Source organism: Cervus canadensis, chromosome 2 (genome assembly GCF_019320065.1).
Source record: "Cervus canadensis isolate Bull #8, Minnesota chromosome 2, ASM1932006v1, whole genome shotgun sequence".
Lineage (NCBI taxonomy): Eukaryota > Metazoa > Chordata > Mammalia > Artiodactyla > Cervidae > Cervus > Cervus canadensis.
In genome coordinates, this window is record NC_057387.1 from 51,619,962 (window position 1) to 51,638,916 (window position 18,955).

Sequence of the window (18,955 nt, forward strand, 5' to 3'; positions counted from 1 at the left end):
GTCAGTTACCGTAACATTTGCATGAGCAATCATGACCACACTCTCAGGTACAAAATTGTGTATCTAGTTGATTACAAGTCTCCATTTAGATGTGTAAGAAACATCTCAAACTTAACATGCAAAAACAACACAAAAGTCTTAAATATTTAAGTGACTATAATGAATTGAATAATATCATGCTTCTGACACTATTAAAGTAGAAATATATGGGGGATTCTTTTTTTAAAAAATTAACGTATTTTAATTGGAGGATAATTACTTTACAGTGTTGTGATGGTTTTTGCCATACATTGACATTAATCAGCCACAGTTACACATGTGTTCCCCTATTCTGAACCTCCCCTCCCTCCTCTCACCCCACCCCACCCCTCTGGGTTATCCCAGAGCACCAGCTTTGGTTGTCCTGTCTCATGCATTGAATTGCACTGGCCATCTATTTTACCTATGGTAACATACACGTTTCAATGCTATTCTCTCAAATCATCCCACCCTGGCCTTCTCCCACAGACTCCAAAAGTCTGTTCTTTACATCTGTTTCTCTTTTGCTGCCCTCCATATAGGATCATCATTACTGTCTTTCTAAATTCCATATATATGCATTAATATACAGTATCTGTGTTTCTCTTTCTGACTACTTCATTCTGTATAATAGGCTCCAGTTTTATTCACCTCATTAGAACTGACTTGAATGTGTTCCTTTTTATAGCTGAGTAATATTCCATTGAGTATATGTACCACAGCTTCCTTATCCATTCATCTGCCAATGAACATCTAGGTTGCTTCCATGTCCTAATTATTGTAAATAGTGCTGCAATGAACATTGGGGTACATGTGTCTCTTTCAATTTGGGTTTCTTTGGGGTGTATGCTCAGCAGTGAGATCTCTGGGTCATATGGCACTTCTATTCCCAGTTTTTTAAGGAAACTCCACACTGTTCTCCATAGTGGCTGTACCAGCTTGCATTCCCACCAACAGTGTAAAAGGGTTCCCTTTTCTCCACACCCTCTCTAGCATTTGTTATTTGTAGACATTTTGATGATGGCCATTCTGACTGGCATGAGATGATACGTCATTTTGGTTTTGATTTGCATTTATCTAATAATGAGTGATGTAAAACATCTTTTCATGTGTTTATTAACCATCTGTATCTCTTCTTTGGAGAAATCTCTGCTTAATTCTTTGGCCCACTTTTTGATTGGGTTGTTTGCTTTTTTGGTATTGAGCTGCATGAGCTTCTTGAATATTTTGGAGATTAATTTTTTGTCAGTTTCATTTGCTATTATTTTCTCCCATTCTGAAGGCTGTCTTTTCAGCTTGCCTATAGTTTCCTTCATTGTACAAAAGCTTTTAAGTTTAATGAAGTCCCATTTGTTTATTTTGGGTTTTATTTCCATTACTCTGGGAGGTGGGTAACAGAGGATCTTGCTGTGATTTATGTCATCGAGTGTTCTGCCTATGTTTTCCTTTAGAGTTTTATAGTTTCTGGTCTTACACTTATATCTTTAACCCATTTCAAGTTTATTTTTGTGTATGGTGTTAGAAAGTGTTCTAGTTTCAGTCTTTTACATGTGGTTGACCAGTTTTCCCAGCACTTAAAGAGACTGTCTTTTCTTCATTGAATATTTTCGCCTCCTTTGTCAAAGATAAGCTGTCCATATGTGTGTGGGATTATCTCTGGAAAAGTCTTAAATTTTTGACCAGAAGCACTCTTTCAACATCACAGTAAATTTCCATGGCACTCATAGAGATTTTTGGATCAAAAGCTTAGTATTCATCCTAGGCAATTATTTTCTTTATTTCCTACAAACTATTACTCACAGTCTGATCAGCTCTCCTGCCATAGGTATTTGCCCAGGCTGGCTAATTCCCACCACTTCTTCAATGGTAATTTCAGTTTAAGCTTCCATCTTCTTGCCTCTGGGTTATCTTCTAAACTGCCTAACCTTCTCTTTCTCTTCTCTCTTGCCTCTCATAGGCAAAACACCTGCCAGTTTTTGTTTTAAAAACAAACATCAGGTCATATTCCCCTCTCAATTTAAAGCTTCTCAGTGCCTTCCCATTAAATTTAGATTAAAATTCAAACACTTTCTATGGCCTACAGTGCCTACCTAGTCTGAACCCTAGCTATTTCAGAACTTCTACCCAAGCCACGCTGGCCTCCCTGCTATATGTTAGACACACTCAATGGTTTCCCGTCTGAGGTTTTGCAGGAGCTATTTCCTCTGCCAGGAAGGTTTCTCCGGTGGATTAGTACATGACAGCTTCTCTCAGTTCATTTAGATTTCTGCACAATGATCACCTCAGAATGAACTTACCTGAACCGCCACATAAACCAGCACTATGCACAGTTATTCTCTAAAGTTTAGCTGAGGTTCATTTTTCTTCAAGGCAACTATTTCAAAATCTCAGGTTTATTATATTTTTGTTTACTTGTTTATCATCTGTCCCCCTCACCAGAATGTGTGTGTGTGTGTGTGTGTGTGTGTGTGTGTGTGTGTGTGTTAGTCACTCAGTTGTGTCCGACTCTTTCCAACCCCATAGACTGTAGCCAGGCAGGCTCCTCTGGCCATGGAATTCTCCAGGCAAGAATACTGGAGTGGGTTGCCATTCCATTCTCCAGGGAATCTTCCTAACGCGGGGATTGTACCTGGGTCTCCTGCAATGCAGGCACCTTCTGAGCCACCAGGGAAGTCCTACTAGAATGTAGATGGTAGCATTTTCTGACTCATCACAATGTTATTTGTCCCTAGGACAATTCCTGGTTTAGAGTAATTGCTCAATAAATGTTTGTGGAATGAATGAATGAGCTAATTAAGAAAAATTATTTTAGATAAGCTTTGGGGAATAGTATAGCATAAAAGGTGCTACTCCTTTTCTGCAGTTTTCCTATGTTAGCATCCCAGCTATGTGACAGAGCTGACACATCGAATCAGGGCAAAATCCTCACCTGATAAACATGAGGTCCAAGACTCAGCCAACTTTGTAGGCTTTTTTCCAGACTTTGTGTGGACTCTGAGAGATTTCTCCCTGGAACTGGAAGCAGATGGACAGCCCATCACTGCTGATGAGTACCTGGAAAAGTCACTGAAGCTAAAACAAGGTTACTAGGACTCATGGTTGGGAAACAAAAAAAGAGAAAACAGTATCAGAATGACCATTTCAATGTAGATGCTGAAAATTATAATTTTATAACTTTGCTATCTTGGCTGTTCTATTAGAGGAAATGAAACGTTTCTTAGACAAATCAGTGCGATCTAATTTTAAGTTACTTCCTTCTTAGAGCAGGAAAGAAATTTCATTCCTCTACCCCTTTAATTATTGGGTCTGATCCATGATTAGTTAATTTTTACCTCTTTATATAGGATTTGTGCAAATTACAAAGTTGAAGGGTATATATCTGAAGTAGCCTGAAGTTGTAAAACCTCTGATTTTCTTTCCTCTAGGAGATGATAAAAAAACTAAAACTTTTAATGAACCTCGGTTATGTATCCGAAAGTTCTTCCCAGAGAAGAAGTGCTTCATCTTTGATCGCCCTGCTCATAGGAAGTACCTTATCCACCTGGAGCAGCTACAAGAGGAAGATCTGAACCCTGAATTCAGAGAACAAGCTGCAGACTTCTGCTTCTACATCCTCAGCCATTCCAAGGCCAAGACTCTCTCAGGCGGTATCACAGTCAATGGGCCTCGTGAGTCCCTCTTACTCTCTTTCCTTACCCAGACTCTCCTACTGCCCATTGTAGACAACAGAAGTGGGAGGCACGAGGATTACTTCTGACAAATACAGAGTCTAATGATGCCAAGGAAAACACACAACAAGGGTCACATTGTGAATTTTTACATATGGACTAAAACTATTTCTGGTATTATCTAATATTCACATGAGTCAGATGAACAAAGAGAAAGAACTAGAATCTAATCCTGGTGTAGTAACTTTCTCCACCAACTTCTCAACTCCCTTTTTATGAAATTTCCTTCCAGGAGAGGTATATTATTGACAAAGTCAGGAAAAGGCAAATATTCCATGTATGTGAGGCTTTGCCTCTCACCTTAACACAATTCTCTTGTTAATCAATGCAAAAATGTGTGGTTAGGCACTGATTAGGAGTGCCTGCCATGTACCAAGCACTGGGCGTAATCCTCATTCCAACATGATGGGAACAAAAGGTACTTAAACAATTTATGTAACCCTAATGATTAAACACTGGTAACTACAGGGAACTATAACTGAAAGGACCTTTGGGTGACTTCAAAGAGGTTAAAGTCTGAGCCCATGAAAAGATCTTGAGGAATGACAGGCAAAGAGGTAAAGATATGTAATTTATGTTTCATACAGTCCTTCAGAATGTTTTATAGATAATGTGCTGGAGAGATGTACATGAAGCAACAAGAAGATGAATGGTACTTGCAATATTTTTTAATAAATGGCGCCTATGTAGGCTAAGGTAGTGGCAATAGTGACTGTCAAAATTAACAGAATCCTCACATATTTTGAATGTCAAATCCATATGTTTTGATGATAGAAGGTATGTGGGTGTGTGGAAGAAATGATATGGCAATGTTAAGCTGACTCCAGGATTCTGAGCGTAACAACTACTTGAACAGATGTTATTTACTAAAAGAAATATATGGAGGAGGAATAGTTTTCCAGAATGGATGAAGTTGTTTAGATCTGGATTATTTAGTATTGATTTTCCTTCCTGCAAATGCAGGAGACATAAGAGACTTGAGTTCAACCCCTGGGTTGGGAAGATCCCCTGGTGGAGGAAATGGCAACCCACACCAGTATTCTTGCCTAGAGAATCCCATGGACAGAGGACCCTGGCAGGCTACAGTCCATAGGGTCACAAAGAGTCGGACATGACTGAAGTGACTTAGCACACAAGCCTATAAGTGCTATCATGTGATATTTGTCTTTCACTGTCTGATTATTTCATTTAGTATGATGATCTCTAGGTCCATTTATGTTGCTGCAAATCACATTGTTTCATTTTTATGGCTGAGTAACATTCCATTGTATATATGTACCATATTGTCTTTATCCATTCATTGTTGATGGACATTTGGTTGCTTCTGTGTCCTGACGGGCTTCCCTGGTGGCTCAGTGGTAAAGAATCCACCTGCTATGAGGGAGACCTAGGTTTGATCCCTGGGTCAGGAAGATTCCCCTGGAGGAGGGTACGGCAACCCACTCCAGTATTCATGTCTGGAGAATCCCATGGACAGAGGGGTCTTGTGGGCTACAATCCATAGGGTCGCAGAGTCAGACATGACTAAAGTGACTGAGCAAGTCCTTACTATTTTAGTGCTACTATTAATATTGGTGTGCATGCATCTTTTCATATAATAGTTTTTTCTGTATATATGCCCAAGATTAGGATTGCAGGGTTATAAGAGGACTCTATTTTTCATTTTTTAGGGAACCTCCATAATGTTCTCTATAGTGACTGCATCAATTTACATTCCCTTCAACAGTGTACAAGGGTCCCCTTTTCTTCACACCCTCTCCAGCATTTGGTATCTGTAGACCTTTGAACAATGGCATTCTGACCAGTATGAGGTGATAGCTTATTGGAGTAAAGAACTAGTACTTGTAGGGCCACAATCCACTCCAGTTTCCCAAGGCTGGGATTTACTGGTATGTAAGACTTTCAGTGTTAAAACCAGAATTCCCTGGCAAACTTGGATGAATTGATCACACTGCATGGAGCTCTGATGAAAGAATATCTAGGAAGACCCTCTTATTTAGGCCAGACCCAGAATTAGTGAGATGCATCTCATGTACACTTACATTTACATACACACGTGCTTGTGTACATTAAAATGTCTCCTTGACCTTTATATTACTTCGAATTGAGAAAGGAGGGGGAACTCATTAAAAAAAGAAAGGGAGATTCAGGAAGGCTAAGAAAAGATTAAGACTTACCATCTTGTCTGCAAAATACCCTTTCTCAAACCCATTCATTCCAATAGCTTCCATTTGGGCGAAGGAAGGAGGAGGAAAGGGAAGCTTCAAACTCTTCTGAACCTAGAGGGTAACAAAATATTCCATCACAGTTCTTCTTTAAAATTCTTAAAATTCCTGTTTGTAACACTTGAAAAGCATAAAAAGTGCACTATCAGTTGACTCAGAATGATTAAATTTGCATGCTCAGGACTAAACTAACACAGCTTGTTCCTCTGTCTCACCAACTCTTAGTCACTGTTTTTTAAATTCCCTTCATAGGTCTAGAGAGCCTGGTGCAGACCTATGTCAATGCCATCAGCAGTGGGGATCTGCCCTGCTTGGAGAATGCAGTCCTGGCCTTGGCCGAGACCGAGAACTTGGCTGCAGTGCAAAAGGCCATTGCCCACTATGACCAGCGGATGGGCCAAAAGCTGAAGTTGCCCACGGAAACCCTCCAGGAGCTGTTGGACCTGCACAGGGCCAGTGAGAAAGAGGCCATTGAAGTCTTCATGAAGAACTCTTTCAAGGATGTGGACCAAGTGTTTCAAAAAAAATTAGGGGTATGTTTGCTATTCTGGTTAGTGAGAGGATGAAAAATCTGGGCCTTTCTCTTTTTTGTTTTCAATTGGGAGATAATTGCTTTACAATATTGTATTGGTGTCTTCCACACAACAATGTGAATAAGCCTTTCTTGCTACAAGTAGTCCTCCCAGACCCAGGGATAGCAGCCCTCAGTTTTATGTACTCATTTGCACTCTTTACTAAAAGAATAGACTGTTCTTAGCCTTAGTCCTGGAGACTATGGTACCATGACTGACTATGGTTATTAAAAATATCCTCATCTATTAATCTCTACCCTATAGATGCCATATTTTAATCAAACAAGTAAGCTGTAAGACTGCATTTACATAAGATTATTTTAATTTATTTTTTTATTTAAAGTTAGTCAAAGACACAGTGCTTTCATATTCCATGCTAATAATATAGGAGGATTCGCTTCTTTGTGAAAACCTTAAAAACATATTGTGCTTAATGTAAAGCAACAATAAATATTCAGAAAGACAAGAAAGAGAAATCAATCATTAGAATGCTATTTGAGGACTTGAGTCTGAGTTCTTTAAAATTAAGGAAGGATTGTTGTATGACAAATTATCATTTGACAGATGACAATCCCTTCCCTGACTTGTAGGGTAGAATTTTACAAGTCATACCTTCCTGCTTTCAAAGGTTCTGATGAAACTAAATAGTGAAGGTCAGCAGACTATGGATGTCTTTCTAGACCAAAGAAACATGCAAGTTCTCTTCTATAATTGAATGCAGGTAAAAATGCTGTTCTGTAGGCTTTCTCCATACAGACATTAACTGCAGTACAATCTCCATTACCTTCATTAGCCTTATATTGAGAAAATATGCCAAAATACTATTATTTTAAACAATGTACCACTAATCATTGACCCTTTTGAGCACTTACAGAGAAGTCACTGGGCTTAACACTTTATACCACTGCATATAATCCTGACAGGGAATCTATAAGATAGATACAGTTTCCTGTGTTTTAACAAAGAAATCTCATTTCATGAAGGTTGAGTGTCACTAAGTCACAAATTGGTGGAACCAGAAACTTTCTGCAGGCCTGCCATACTGGACAATTGTGTGGTAAACTATTAGGGACTTAAAAAGAGAAGTTTCAAATGGAGCAGTGTTTATGATTTGAGAATCATTCTCTGAAGCTAAAAGAAAAAAAAAATGGGAAAAAAAGCTTCAGATAAGCACAAAGAGAAGTAGATGTATTTTTTAAACCAACACTCTATCTAACAATTTTCTAGACTCTCCCATCATGGTGAGGGGGAGTGTTATATTTATGTGCCACATTCTCTGCAGGAGAAGCATTTCCCAGTAATCCACCTTGGTTCACATCCTCATCATGGCTCAATGTACCATTTGTGCTATTTTTCGCCTCACAGGACGAGTTAGAAGCAAAGCGACATGACTTTTGTAGACAGAACATGAAAGCATCCTCAGATTACTGCATGGCTTTAATTCACGATATTTTTCATCCTCTATATGAAGATGTGAAGCAGGGAACATTTTCTAAACCAGGAGGTTATTATCTATTTATTAAGAAGATGAATGAGCTGAAGGATAAGTACCACCAGGTCCCCAGAAAGGGGGTACAGGTAAATTACCTACTGATCACCATTTCTGGGGCCTTGTTGATGTGACTCTTTCAAACTACAGTGGGAACAACAAAAATGCAATGGGTAAATGGTGCCTGTGGCTTTCATTGACTATTCACTGATTTACTCAATAGGAGAGATTACCATGAGATGAATAGCAGATTCATCCCATGGTAGTGTTTCTTGGAAGCACAGATGGGAGCCTCAAAAACTTTTGCAGAATTTATTCAATAATTTAGTCATTCAATCATACAAAAATTCTCTACTCAGGCCTAACTATATGTATATAACTGGGATTAGTGCAGTTTAACAACAAGCAAGTTCTTTCAAAGTATTCATCAGCAATCAACAAAGTATAGCTTACAGCAAATCTAATAATAATAGCAGTTCACCTATAGAGCTATTTTGTGTTAGAAAACAAATGGGCTTAACTCATTCAATCCTCACAAGAGCACTATGAAGTACATGATATCAATGTCCTCATTTTATAAATAAGAAAACTGAGGGAAGTAAAATAACTCACCTAAGATATACAGGCAATAAGTGGTACAGCTGAAATGGAAACTCTAATAGGAAATTCTGGGCTCGTAACTACGCTTCTGTGCCAGTATACTCAGGTTATATCAGTTAGAATTAGGTTTGGGCACATATTTTTTTTTTCCCCAATTATTTTTATTAGTTGGAGGCTAATTACTTTACAATATTGTAGTGGTTTTTGTCATACATTGACATGAATCAGCCATGGATTTACATGTGTTCCCCATCCTGATCCCCCCTCCCGCCTCCCCTCCCCATCCCATCCCTCTGGGTCTTCCCAGTGCACCAGCCCTGAGCACTTGTCTCATGCATCCAACCTGGGCTGGTGATCTGTTTCTCACTTGATAATATACATGTTTTAATGCTGTTCTCTCAGAACATCCCACCCTCGCCTTCTCCCATAGAGTCCAAAAGTCTGTTCTATACATCTGTGTCTCTTTTTCTGTTTTGCATATAGGGTTATCATTACCATCTTTCTAAATTCCATATATATGCATTAGTATACTGTATTGGTGTTTATCTTTCTGACTTACTTCACTCTGTATAATGGAGCCCATTTTATCCATCTCATTAGAACTGATTCAAATGTATTCTTTTTAATGGCTGAGCAATATTCCATTGTGTATATGTACCACAGCTTCCTTATCCATTCATCTGCTGATGGGCATCTAGGTTGCTTCTATGTCCTGGCTATTATAAACAGTGCTGCATTGAACATTGGGGTACACATGTCTCTTTCAGATCTAGTTTCCTTGGTGTATATGCCCAGGAGTGGGATTGCTGGGTCATATGGCAGTTCTATTTCCAGTTTTTTAAGGAATCTCCACACTGTTCTCCATAGTGGCTGTACTAGTTTGCATTCCCACCAACAGTGTAAGAGGGTTCCCTTTTCTCCACACCCTCTCCAGCATTTATAGCTTGTAGACTTTTGGATAGCAGCCATCCTGACTGACGTGTAATGGTACCTCATTGAGGTTTTGATTTGCATTTCTCTGATAATGAGTGATGTTGAGCATCTTTTCATGTGTTTGTTAGCCATCTGTATGTCTTCTTTGGAGAAATGTCTGTTTAGATCTTTGTGGGCACATATTACTTAAAAACAAAACAAGAGTGCCTTAAGAACACAGAAGTTTCTTTCTCTCTTATATACAAGAAGTAAGGCAGAGGGGTCCAGGCTGCTATGACAATTCCACAGTCATGCTTTCCCAGACTCTCCTATTCTGCTCCAGCACCTTAGCACCCAGCCTCCATCTTTAAGGTCAATTCATGGTGTAAGATGGCTGTTGGAGTTTCACCCCTTCCTTCCATATTACAGATGGGAAGAAAAGGGGAAAACAGAAGAGTAAAAGGTCTCTGGATCAACTCTCTTTAAGGTGATCTGCAAAAAGCCCAATATAATACCATTGCATAAGTGGTATTAGCCAAATTTTAATCTTATGGCCACCTCCAGCTACCAGGGAGGTTGTCTAAAAAAAATGCAGTATTTTATCATGGCCTATGATGTGCCCTGATTGGGAAAAAATAGGTTCTATTACTAAGAACGAAGGGGAGAAAAATATTAGGGTGACTCTAGAAGCTGCTATCACAGAGATAAAAATTGCCCTGAAGAAAAATAAAGTAGGGTACAGGTCCAGGAGAGGAAGGGAACATGGTCCTATTTTATATGTAGAATTTTAGAGAGGACCTCTCTGATGAGGTGCTGCTTCAACAGTTTTCAAGGAAGTCAGGAAGTAAGCCAAGTGAGCATCTAAAAGAAGATAATTTCAAACAACGAAAATCCCAGAAGGACGAATTGGTTTATGTCCAACAAATGTGGCAAGAGGGCAATGAGCAAAGAAAGAGGTGGCAGGAGGTAAGGTCGAGAGATGCTCAAGGCCAGAAGATAATCAGATAGTATCCTGGAGGGCCCTGAGAGTAGTTTCAGTTTTACTTGAAAAGAGCTGGAAAATCAGCAGAGGATTTGGTGCATCAGAGTGAAGTGATCTTTCTTAAAGTGATACAACGTTAGCTGCTCTCAGGAAATCAGACTGTAGGGGAGCAAGAGGAGAAGGAAGTAGGGAGACCAATTATGAATCTAATACCATGGTCCAGGCAAGAAGAGATACTATCCTGGACCAGTGTATTTGGGAGAAATAGGTTACAACTGATGGGCTCTTGTTGGTTTTATTTTGAAGCCAAAGCAAATACCATTAGCTGATGTAAAGAACAGCCATAAGGTTTGTAATCCATACTATTAGAAGATCAGCTTTACTGATTACATTTCTAACATTGGGGTGACTGAGAATGAGGCAAATTTGAGGGTGTATCTAGAGTTGGGGTTTAAGCCAGTTTGAGATAGTATTCATTAATAAATTCTAAAATGGGTAAAAAGAAATTGAATTGAAACATGTACTGCTAAATTTTACTTTAACCCACAATCTCTATTTCCTAATTCTAACTTGGTCTGCATCAATAGACAGAAGAGACACTGAGGAAATACTTGGATTCCAAAGAGGGTGTGGCTGATGCACTTCTACAGACTGATCAGTCGCTGACAGAAAAGGAAAAAGAGATTGAAGGTGAGAACAGCTGAAAACACTCTGCTGCTGCTAAGTCGCTTCAGTTGTGTCTGACTCTTATGTGTGACCCCATAGACGGAAGCCCACCAGGCTCCCCCGTCCCTGGGATTCTCCAGGCAAGAACACTGGAGTGGGTTGCCATTTCCTTCTCCAATGAAAGTGAAAAGTGAAAGATGAAAGTGCAGTCGCTCAGTCGTGTCCGACTCTTAGCGACCCCATGGACTGCAGCCTAACCAGGCTCCTCCGTCCATGGTATTCTCCAGGCAAGAACACTGGAGTGGGTTGCCATGCCCTCCTCCAGGGAATCTCCACCAAGGGATCCAACTCACATCTCCTGCATTGGCAGTCAGATTCTGATTGCTCAGTGCAAAAATAAACACAAGAGTCTTTCTTCATGAGACAAGCAAACAAGTAAAAAGGGTGAAAGCAGAAATAAAGCTATAAAAATAAATTAATATTCTCATATTTCTATGCTTATTTTTCTTCTTAAGTGGAACGTATGAAGTCTGAAGCTGCAGAAGCTGCAAACAAAATGTTAGAGGAAATGCAAAAGAAGAATCAACAGATGATGCAAGAAAAAGAAGCGAGTTATCAGGAACATATGAAGCAACTGACTGAGAAGATGGAAAAGGAGAGGGCCCAGTTAATAGCAGACCAAGAGAGGGTTCTAGCCCTTAAACTTCAGGTATTCAACTGTAGCATCTCCATTCTACCTTCCGCTGTGCTGAATCAAAAGCTCTTAAAAGTTAGGGCATTATATCAGTTTAAGGACTGTTCTAGCCCAAAAACTAGTAGACATTTCATTCCCTTACTGCTTCTACCCCTAACCATCTCTGGTTATTGAAGTCTATCTTGTTGTTTAGTTGCTAAGTTGTCCCCGACCCCTTTGCAACCCCATGGACTGTAGCCTACCAGACTCCTCTGTCCATGACATTTTCCAGACAAAAATACTGGAGTGAGTTGCTGTTTCTTTCTCCAGGGGATTTTCCCGACCCAGGGATCAAACACAGGTCTCCTGCATTTCAGGCAGATTCTCTACCATCTGAGACACCAGGAAATTCCATATCGTACAATTAACTGCATACCCAGGCTGCTAGTTTCTTCCTGTTCTCCAGGCTGTTCTCCAGGCTGCTCTCCAGGCTACTCTCCAAATCTGTGCCGAGTCGGGATGTCTACCCTGTAATATAGAATGGACCAGTGTAGGCTTTACCTCCTCAACTTATTTCTGTTATCTCTGCTACCAAAATTTGGATACTTGTACTAAATTCCCTGATCAAACATCTGCTGTGATTCTGAATTTTGTAGTAACCTTCCTATGGTGTTCCTTCATCTTCCTTGCCTTCTTAGATATACATTTGGGAGTTCATGTGATATAGAGCTGAGATAGAAAAGGACAGTTTTTCTTTAGAGACTGTTGTTTCAGGTTGAAGGAGGTAAAAAATTAATTCTAGGGTTCACTAATATTTTAGAAACCATAAGAGAAGAATATTTCTGAAGCTAAATAAATCCCAGAAAAATTTTGATAGTAGACTTAAGAAAGAGGGATATAATGAAAATTAAAGGAGGAAAAGACTTCAAAAAGAAGTTTCACAACCCATGAGGGATTAATATAGGTATAATTTAGCAAGTGTGGGAAATGTTTTAAGTTGTGTGTTCAGTCTCCACTTTCCCTTTTAGGAACAGGGACAACTTCTCCAGGAGGGATTCCAAAAGGAGAGCATGAAACTTCATAAAGAGATTATAGCCCTCCAGAAGAAACAGGAAGACACAAGACCATGTAATATTCTCTAAAAACCTAAGGACCATAATTTCCTAACCAGCTTCTATCTGTTAAGAACAAGTTGAATGAGCACCTTCAAGATGTCAAACAATTGCCACTAAACTTGAAGTCATAAGATGCATTTTCATTGAGGCTTAAAGTTTGCAAAGATGAAATAAAATGTGCATTCAGTTCTTAACCTATAGAAGAATTCAATTCATGATTAAATATAGTATAAATGACTAGTATGATACCTCAGTAGAACCTATATTTGAAATCATGCATATTGATTCTAGAGAGACTTTTAATTGTGTAATTGGGATACATTTACATCCAATTTGGGGATATCAGAGGTGTTCTATTCAGTGCAGACTGTTTCCCCCACATAAACCACCCCTCTAGGTATCCTCAGCTCCATGGTCTTACTCAAGGATTTACTTTGGTACTGGGATGGAGTTGGAGTGTTGTGTACACAGGAAAAGTCTGATGGGAGTGTACAAAGTCATGGAGCACAGTTAAGCATCACTCCTGCCAAGCAGTCACTAGGTCACATGACAGCTTCCAATAAGGGAGACCTGGAACAATTAACTTCAGGGTGCAGACAGTATACAGTTCTCCATTGGGTGGAGGCTGCATTGCTGTGGTCACTGATGGGATTCCTGAACACTGGTAGGGGAATTACTTGCACTTGTGTGAAATGGATATATGAGTGGATGTTCAAACTTCTTTGTCTAGAGTATCCCTCTAGATAATTACTGCCCCATTCCTAGGCCACACAATGTCTCTCTATTTTACTCTTCTTTTCTTGGTTCCCCTCACCCACAGTTCCAAGAATAACTTCTACAATCACAAAAAGGAAACTTTAGCTCATAATTCCTTTCTATTCCTCTGAGAATCATAGCTATAATTCTTCAAAACCTTACCTAACTCCATTTTTCAGTGATCAAGACCATACCCATGCAAAAGAAATGCAAAAAGGCAAAATGGTTGTCGGAGGAGGCCTTACATGTAGCTGAGAAAAGAAGGGAAGTGAAAGACAAAGGAGAAAAGGAAAGATATACCCATTTGAATGCAGAGTTCCAAAGAATAGCAAGGAGAAATAAGAAAGACTTCCTTGGTGATCAATGCAAAGAAATAGAGGAAAACAAAAGAATGGGAAAGACTAGTAATCTCTTCAAGGAAATTAGAGCTACCAAGGGAATATTTCATGCAAAGATAGGCAGAATAAAGGACAGAAATGGTATGGACCTAACAGAAGCTGAAGATATTAAGAAAAGGTGATAAGAATACACAGAAGAACAATACAAAACAAGATCTTCATGATGCAGATAACCATGATACTGGGATCACTCACCTAGAGCCAGACATCCTGAAGTCTGCAGTCAAGTGGTCCTTAGGAGACATCACCATGAACAAAGCTAGTGGAGGTGATGGAATTCCAGTTGAGCTATTTCAAATCTTAAAAGATGATGCTGTGAAAGTGCTGCACTCAATATGCCAACAAATTTGGATAACTCAGCAAGGCCAAATTTGGATAAAATGGGACTGGAAAAGGTCAGTTTTCATTTCAATCCCAAAGAAAGGCAATGCCAAAGAATGTTCTAGCTACCACACAGTTGCACTCATCTTACTCTCTAGCAAAGTAATGCTCAAAATTCTCCAAGCCAGGCTTCAACAATAGGTGAACCGTGAACTTCCAGATGTTCAAGCTGGTTTTAGAAAAGGCAGAGGAACCAGAGATCAAAATGCCAACATCCACTGGATCATCAAAAAAGCAACAGAGTTCCAGAAATATATCTATTTCTGCTTTATTGACTATGTTAAAGCCTTTGACTGTATGGATCACCACAAACTGTGGAATTTTCTTCAAGAGATGGAAATACCAGGCCACCTGACCTGCCTGAGAAATCTGTATGCAGGTCAGGAAGCAACAGTTAGAACTGGACATGGAACAACAGACTGGTTCCAAATCGAGAAATGATTTTGTCAAGGCTGTATATTGTCACCCTGCTTATATGCAGAGTATACCATACGAAATGCAGACTGGATGAAGCACAAGCTGGAATCAAGATTGCTGGGAGAAATATAAATAACCTCACATATGCACATGACACCACCCTTATGACAGAAAGTGAAGAGGAATTAAAGAGCCTCTTGATGAAAGTGAAAGAAGACAGTGAAAAAGTTGGCTTAAAACTCAACATTCAGAAAACTAAGATCATAGCATCCAGTCCAATCACTTCTGGCAAATAGATGGGGAGACAATGGAAACAGTGACAGACTTTATTTTTGGAGGGGCTCAAAATCACTGCAGATGGTGATTGCAGCCATGATATTAAGAGATGCTTGCTCTTTGGAAGAAAAACTGTGATCAACCTAGACAGCACATTAAAAAGCAGAGATACTGCTTTGCCAACAAAAGTCTGTCTAGTCAAAGCTATGGCTTTCTGTTAGTCATGTATGGATGTGAGAGTTGGACTGTAAAGAAAGCTGAGTGCCAAAGAATTGATGTTTTAGAACTGTGGTGTTAGAGAAGACTCTTGAGAGCCCCCTGGACTGCAAAGAGATCAAACCAGTCAATCCTAAAGGAAATTTGTCCTGAATATTCATTGGAAGGACTAATGCTGAACCTGAAACTCCAATACTTTGGCCACCTAATGTGAAGAACTGACTCATTGGGAAAAACCCTGATGCTGGGAAAGACTGAAGGCAGGAGGAGAAGGATAAGATGGTTGGATGGCATCATCCACTTGATGGACATGAGTTTGAGCAAGCTCCAGCAGTTGGTGATGGACAGGGAAGCCTGGCGTGCTGCAGTCCATGGTGTCGCAAAGAGTCGGACATGACTGAGAGACTGAACTGAACTGAACTGATGTTATCCACAGTCATCTGTATATATCATATAAGATATATACTATAACCTATATATACCCTATATGATATATCACAATCTCCATCCCTTTAGTCTACCTTTGTCTTCATATTTAAAGTGGGTTTCTTGTACACAACAGATAATTGAGTCCTGTGTTTTTAATACACTCTGGCAGTCTCTGTCTTTTAATTGGTGTATTTAGACCATTGATATTGAAATTGATTACTGATATAGTAGGATTAATATCCATCTTACTTGATACTTTTTGCTATTCATTGCCCATATCTTTGTCACTACTTTATCTTTCAGTCCTTTCTAACTTTTGGTTTTAATTATGCATTTTATATAATTCCATTTTCTATCCTTTCTTAGCATAGCAATCATACCTCTTAATAAAAATTTTAAAACTCTTTACCCTAGAGATTGCAATATACATTTCTGAACAGTCCATGTTCAGTGTCAGTTAACACTATACCACATCACCAATAGCACAAACACCTTAAAATAACAAAATATTCCTAATTCTTCTGTCCAGTCTTTTGTATCATTGCTATAATTCATTTCACTCATACATACACTACAATCTTCAAATACACTGGTGCTATTATTGTTTTAATAAATTGTGGTATGTTAGATCAACTTAGAATAAGAAAAATATATTTTTATTTTCTTGCCATTTATTCCTCCTTCAGTGCTCTTCTATTCTTTATGTAGATCTAAATTTCTGATATATCATTTTCCTCCTTTGAAGAACTTTAAACATTTCTTACAAATCAGGGTTCCTGGTGACAGATTCCCTCAATTTTTGCTTGTCTGAGGAAGTATTTATTTCTTCTTCACTCAGAAGAATAATTTCAGTAGATACAGAATTCTAACTTGGTGTTACTATTTCTTTTGAGATTTTAATTATTTCACTCCATTCTTTTCTTGCTTGTATGCTTTCAAAGGAGAAGTCTGATATAATTATTAACCGAGTGCCTCTGTGAGTAAAATAAAATCTCTTTGGCTTATTTCAAGATTTTCTCTTTGCCTTTAGTTTTCTGTAGTTGAATATGATGTGCTCTTCAATCTGAAAAGTTTCTATTGACACACCTCCAAGTTCACTGAGTCCGTCCTAATCATGTTCAGTCTACTGATGAATCCACCAAAGACATTCTTCATTCTGTCACCATGTTTTTAGTTTCTTGTATTTCCTTAAAACTGTGGGAGTTTCCATTTCTCTCTCTTTATTACTCACATTCATTCACATTTTCCTCTTTCTCCATTAGATTTCTTAGCATATTAATCACAGTAATTTTAAATTTAGCTGTCTGATAATTTGTAAATTTCTGCCCTGTCTGAGTCTGGTTCTGATACTTGATTTGACTCTTCAGACTGCTTTTATGTCTTTTAGCATGTCTAGTAATTTTTTGTTGAAAGCTGGCATAGTTTAATATTTTGAAGGACCTGAGGTAAATACATCTATAGTGTGAGGTTTTATGTTAACTGTCTACAGGTTAGATTGTGTTTACCACTAGTTTTGGCTGCTGTGTCAGGAAATAAAAATTCCTTACTGTTAATGTTTTTGTCTCTGCTATCTTTTGGTTTCCCTAGAAGAGTGGTCCCCAAACATTTTGGAACCAAGGACTGGTTTTATGGAAGAAAAGGGAAGTGGAGGTAGAGGATAGTTCAAGTGGCAATACAAGTGATGGGGAGTGACACATGAAGCTTCCCTTTCTTGCCCTGCAGCTCACCTCCTGGTGTGCAGCCAAGTTCCTAACAGGCCATGGACTAGTACCAGTCTGCAGCAGGGGGTGGGGGTGTTGGGGACCCCTGCCCGCCCTAGAGAACTTTTCTACTACCATCTAAATCATTTCAGTTCAGTTCAGTCGCTCAGTCGTGTCTGACTCTTTGTGACCCCATGAAGATGAAAGTGAAAGAGGAGAGTGAAAAAGTTGACTTAAAGCTCAACATTCAGAAAACTAAAATCATGGCATCTGGTCACATCACTTCATGTCAAATAGATGGGGAAACACTGGAAACAGTGCCAAACTTTATTTTTTGGGGTTCCAAAATCACTGCAGATGGTGACCGCAGCCATAAAATGAAAAGACGCTAACTCCTTGGAAGTAAAGTTATGACCAACCTAGAGAGCATATTAAAAAGCAGAGACATTACTTTGCCAACAAAGGTCTGTCTAGTCAAGGCTATGGTTTTTCCAGTGGTCATGTGTGGATGTGAGAGTTGGACTGTGAAGAAAGCTGAGTGCCAAAAAGTTTATGCTTTTGAACTGTGGTGTTGGAGAAGACTCTTGAGAGTCCCCTGGACTGCAAGGAGATCCAACCAGTCCATCCTAAAGGAGATCAGTCCTGGGTGTTCATTGGAAGGACTGATGCTGAGGCTGAAACTCCAATACTTTGGCCACCTCATGCAAAGAGTTGCCTCATTGGAAAAGACCCTGATGCTGGGAGGGATTGTGGGCAGGAGGAGAAGGGGTCGACAGAGGATGAGATGGCTGGATGGCATCACCAACTCGATGGACATGAGTTCGAGTGAACTCCGGGAGTTGGGATGGACAGGGAGGCCTGGCATGCGTATGTCTCCCCAAATATCATATGTTGAAAAACGTATGCCCAATGTCCTGTTTTTTGGTGGTGGGACCTTTAGGAAGTGATTAGTTCATGAGCGCAGAACAATCATGAATGAGTTAATGCTTACATAAACTCATACCATGTACTATGTTCATACCATACCCTTGCTATGGTAGTTATATTTTTAGTCTGTTGAGGAACTTTCATACTGTTTTCCATGGTGGCTCCATCAATTTACATAGGGTACATACAAACTCTACATTTTAAAAGTCTTTTGCATTCACTTTAAAGGCATTGTTACTCTGTAAATAATTCTGGTTGACATTTTTCATTCAACACTTTAATAGAGATGTTATTCCACTTTCTCCTAGCTTATATAATTTCTAGTAATGTTTCTTTCCAAGCCTAGTTTTTGTTCTTCTGTATATAATGTTTCTTTTTTACTGCTTGTCTTTAAGATTTTCTCTTCATAACTGGCTTTTATTACTAGTCTGTGGGGTGCAAGGCCATATTTATTTTATATTTGTTTTGTTTGGGG

The 18,955-nt window shown here is 39.2% G+C and overlaps 1 protein-coding gene across 3 annotated transcripts in view; it reads left to right on the forward strand.

Moving 5' to 3' along the window:
* Positions 1-13,226, forward strand: part of LOC122436716 (guanylate-binding protein 2-like) — a 54,780-nt gene extending 41,554 nt beyond the window's left edge. For all 3 annotated transcript variants that reach the window (XM_043460734.1, XM_043460735.1, XM_043460733.1), the window contains exons 5-11: positions 2,904-3,100; positions 3,444-3,686; positions 6,224-6,504; positions 7,909-8,121; positions 11,114-11,216; positions 11,708-11,901; positions 12,894-13,226. In XM_043460734.1, coding sequence (XP_043316669.1) covers positions 2,904-3,100; positions 3,444-3,686; positions 6,224-6,504; positions 7,909-8,121; positions 11,114-11,216; positions 11,708-11,901; positions 12,894-13,007 — 1,345 coding nt within the window. In that variant the 3' untranslated portion in view covers positions 13,008-13,226. The remainder of the gene's footprint in view (positions 1-2,903; positions 3,101-3,443; positions 3,687-6,223; positions 6,505-7,908; positions 8,122-11,113; positions 11,217-11,707; positions 11,902-12,893) is intronic.
* Positions 13,227-18,955: the final 5,729 nt, after the last annotated feature.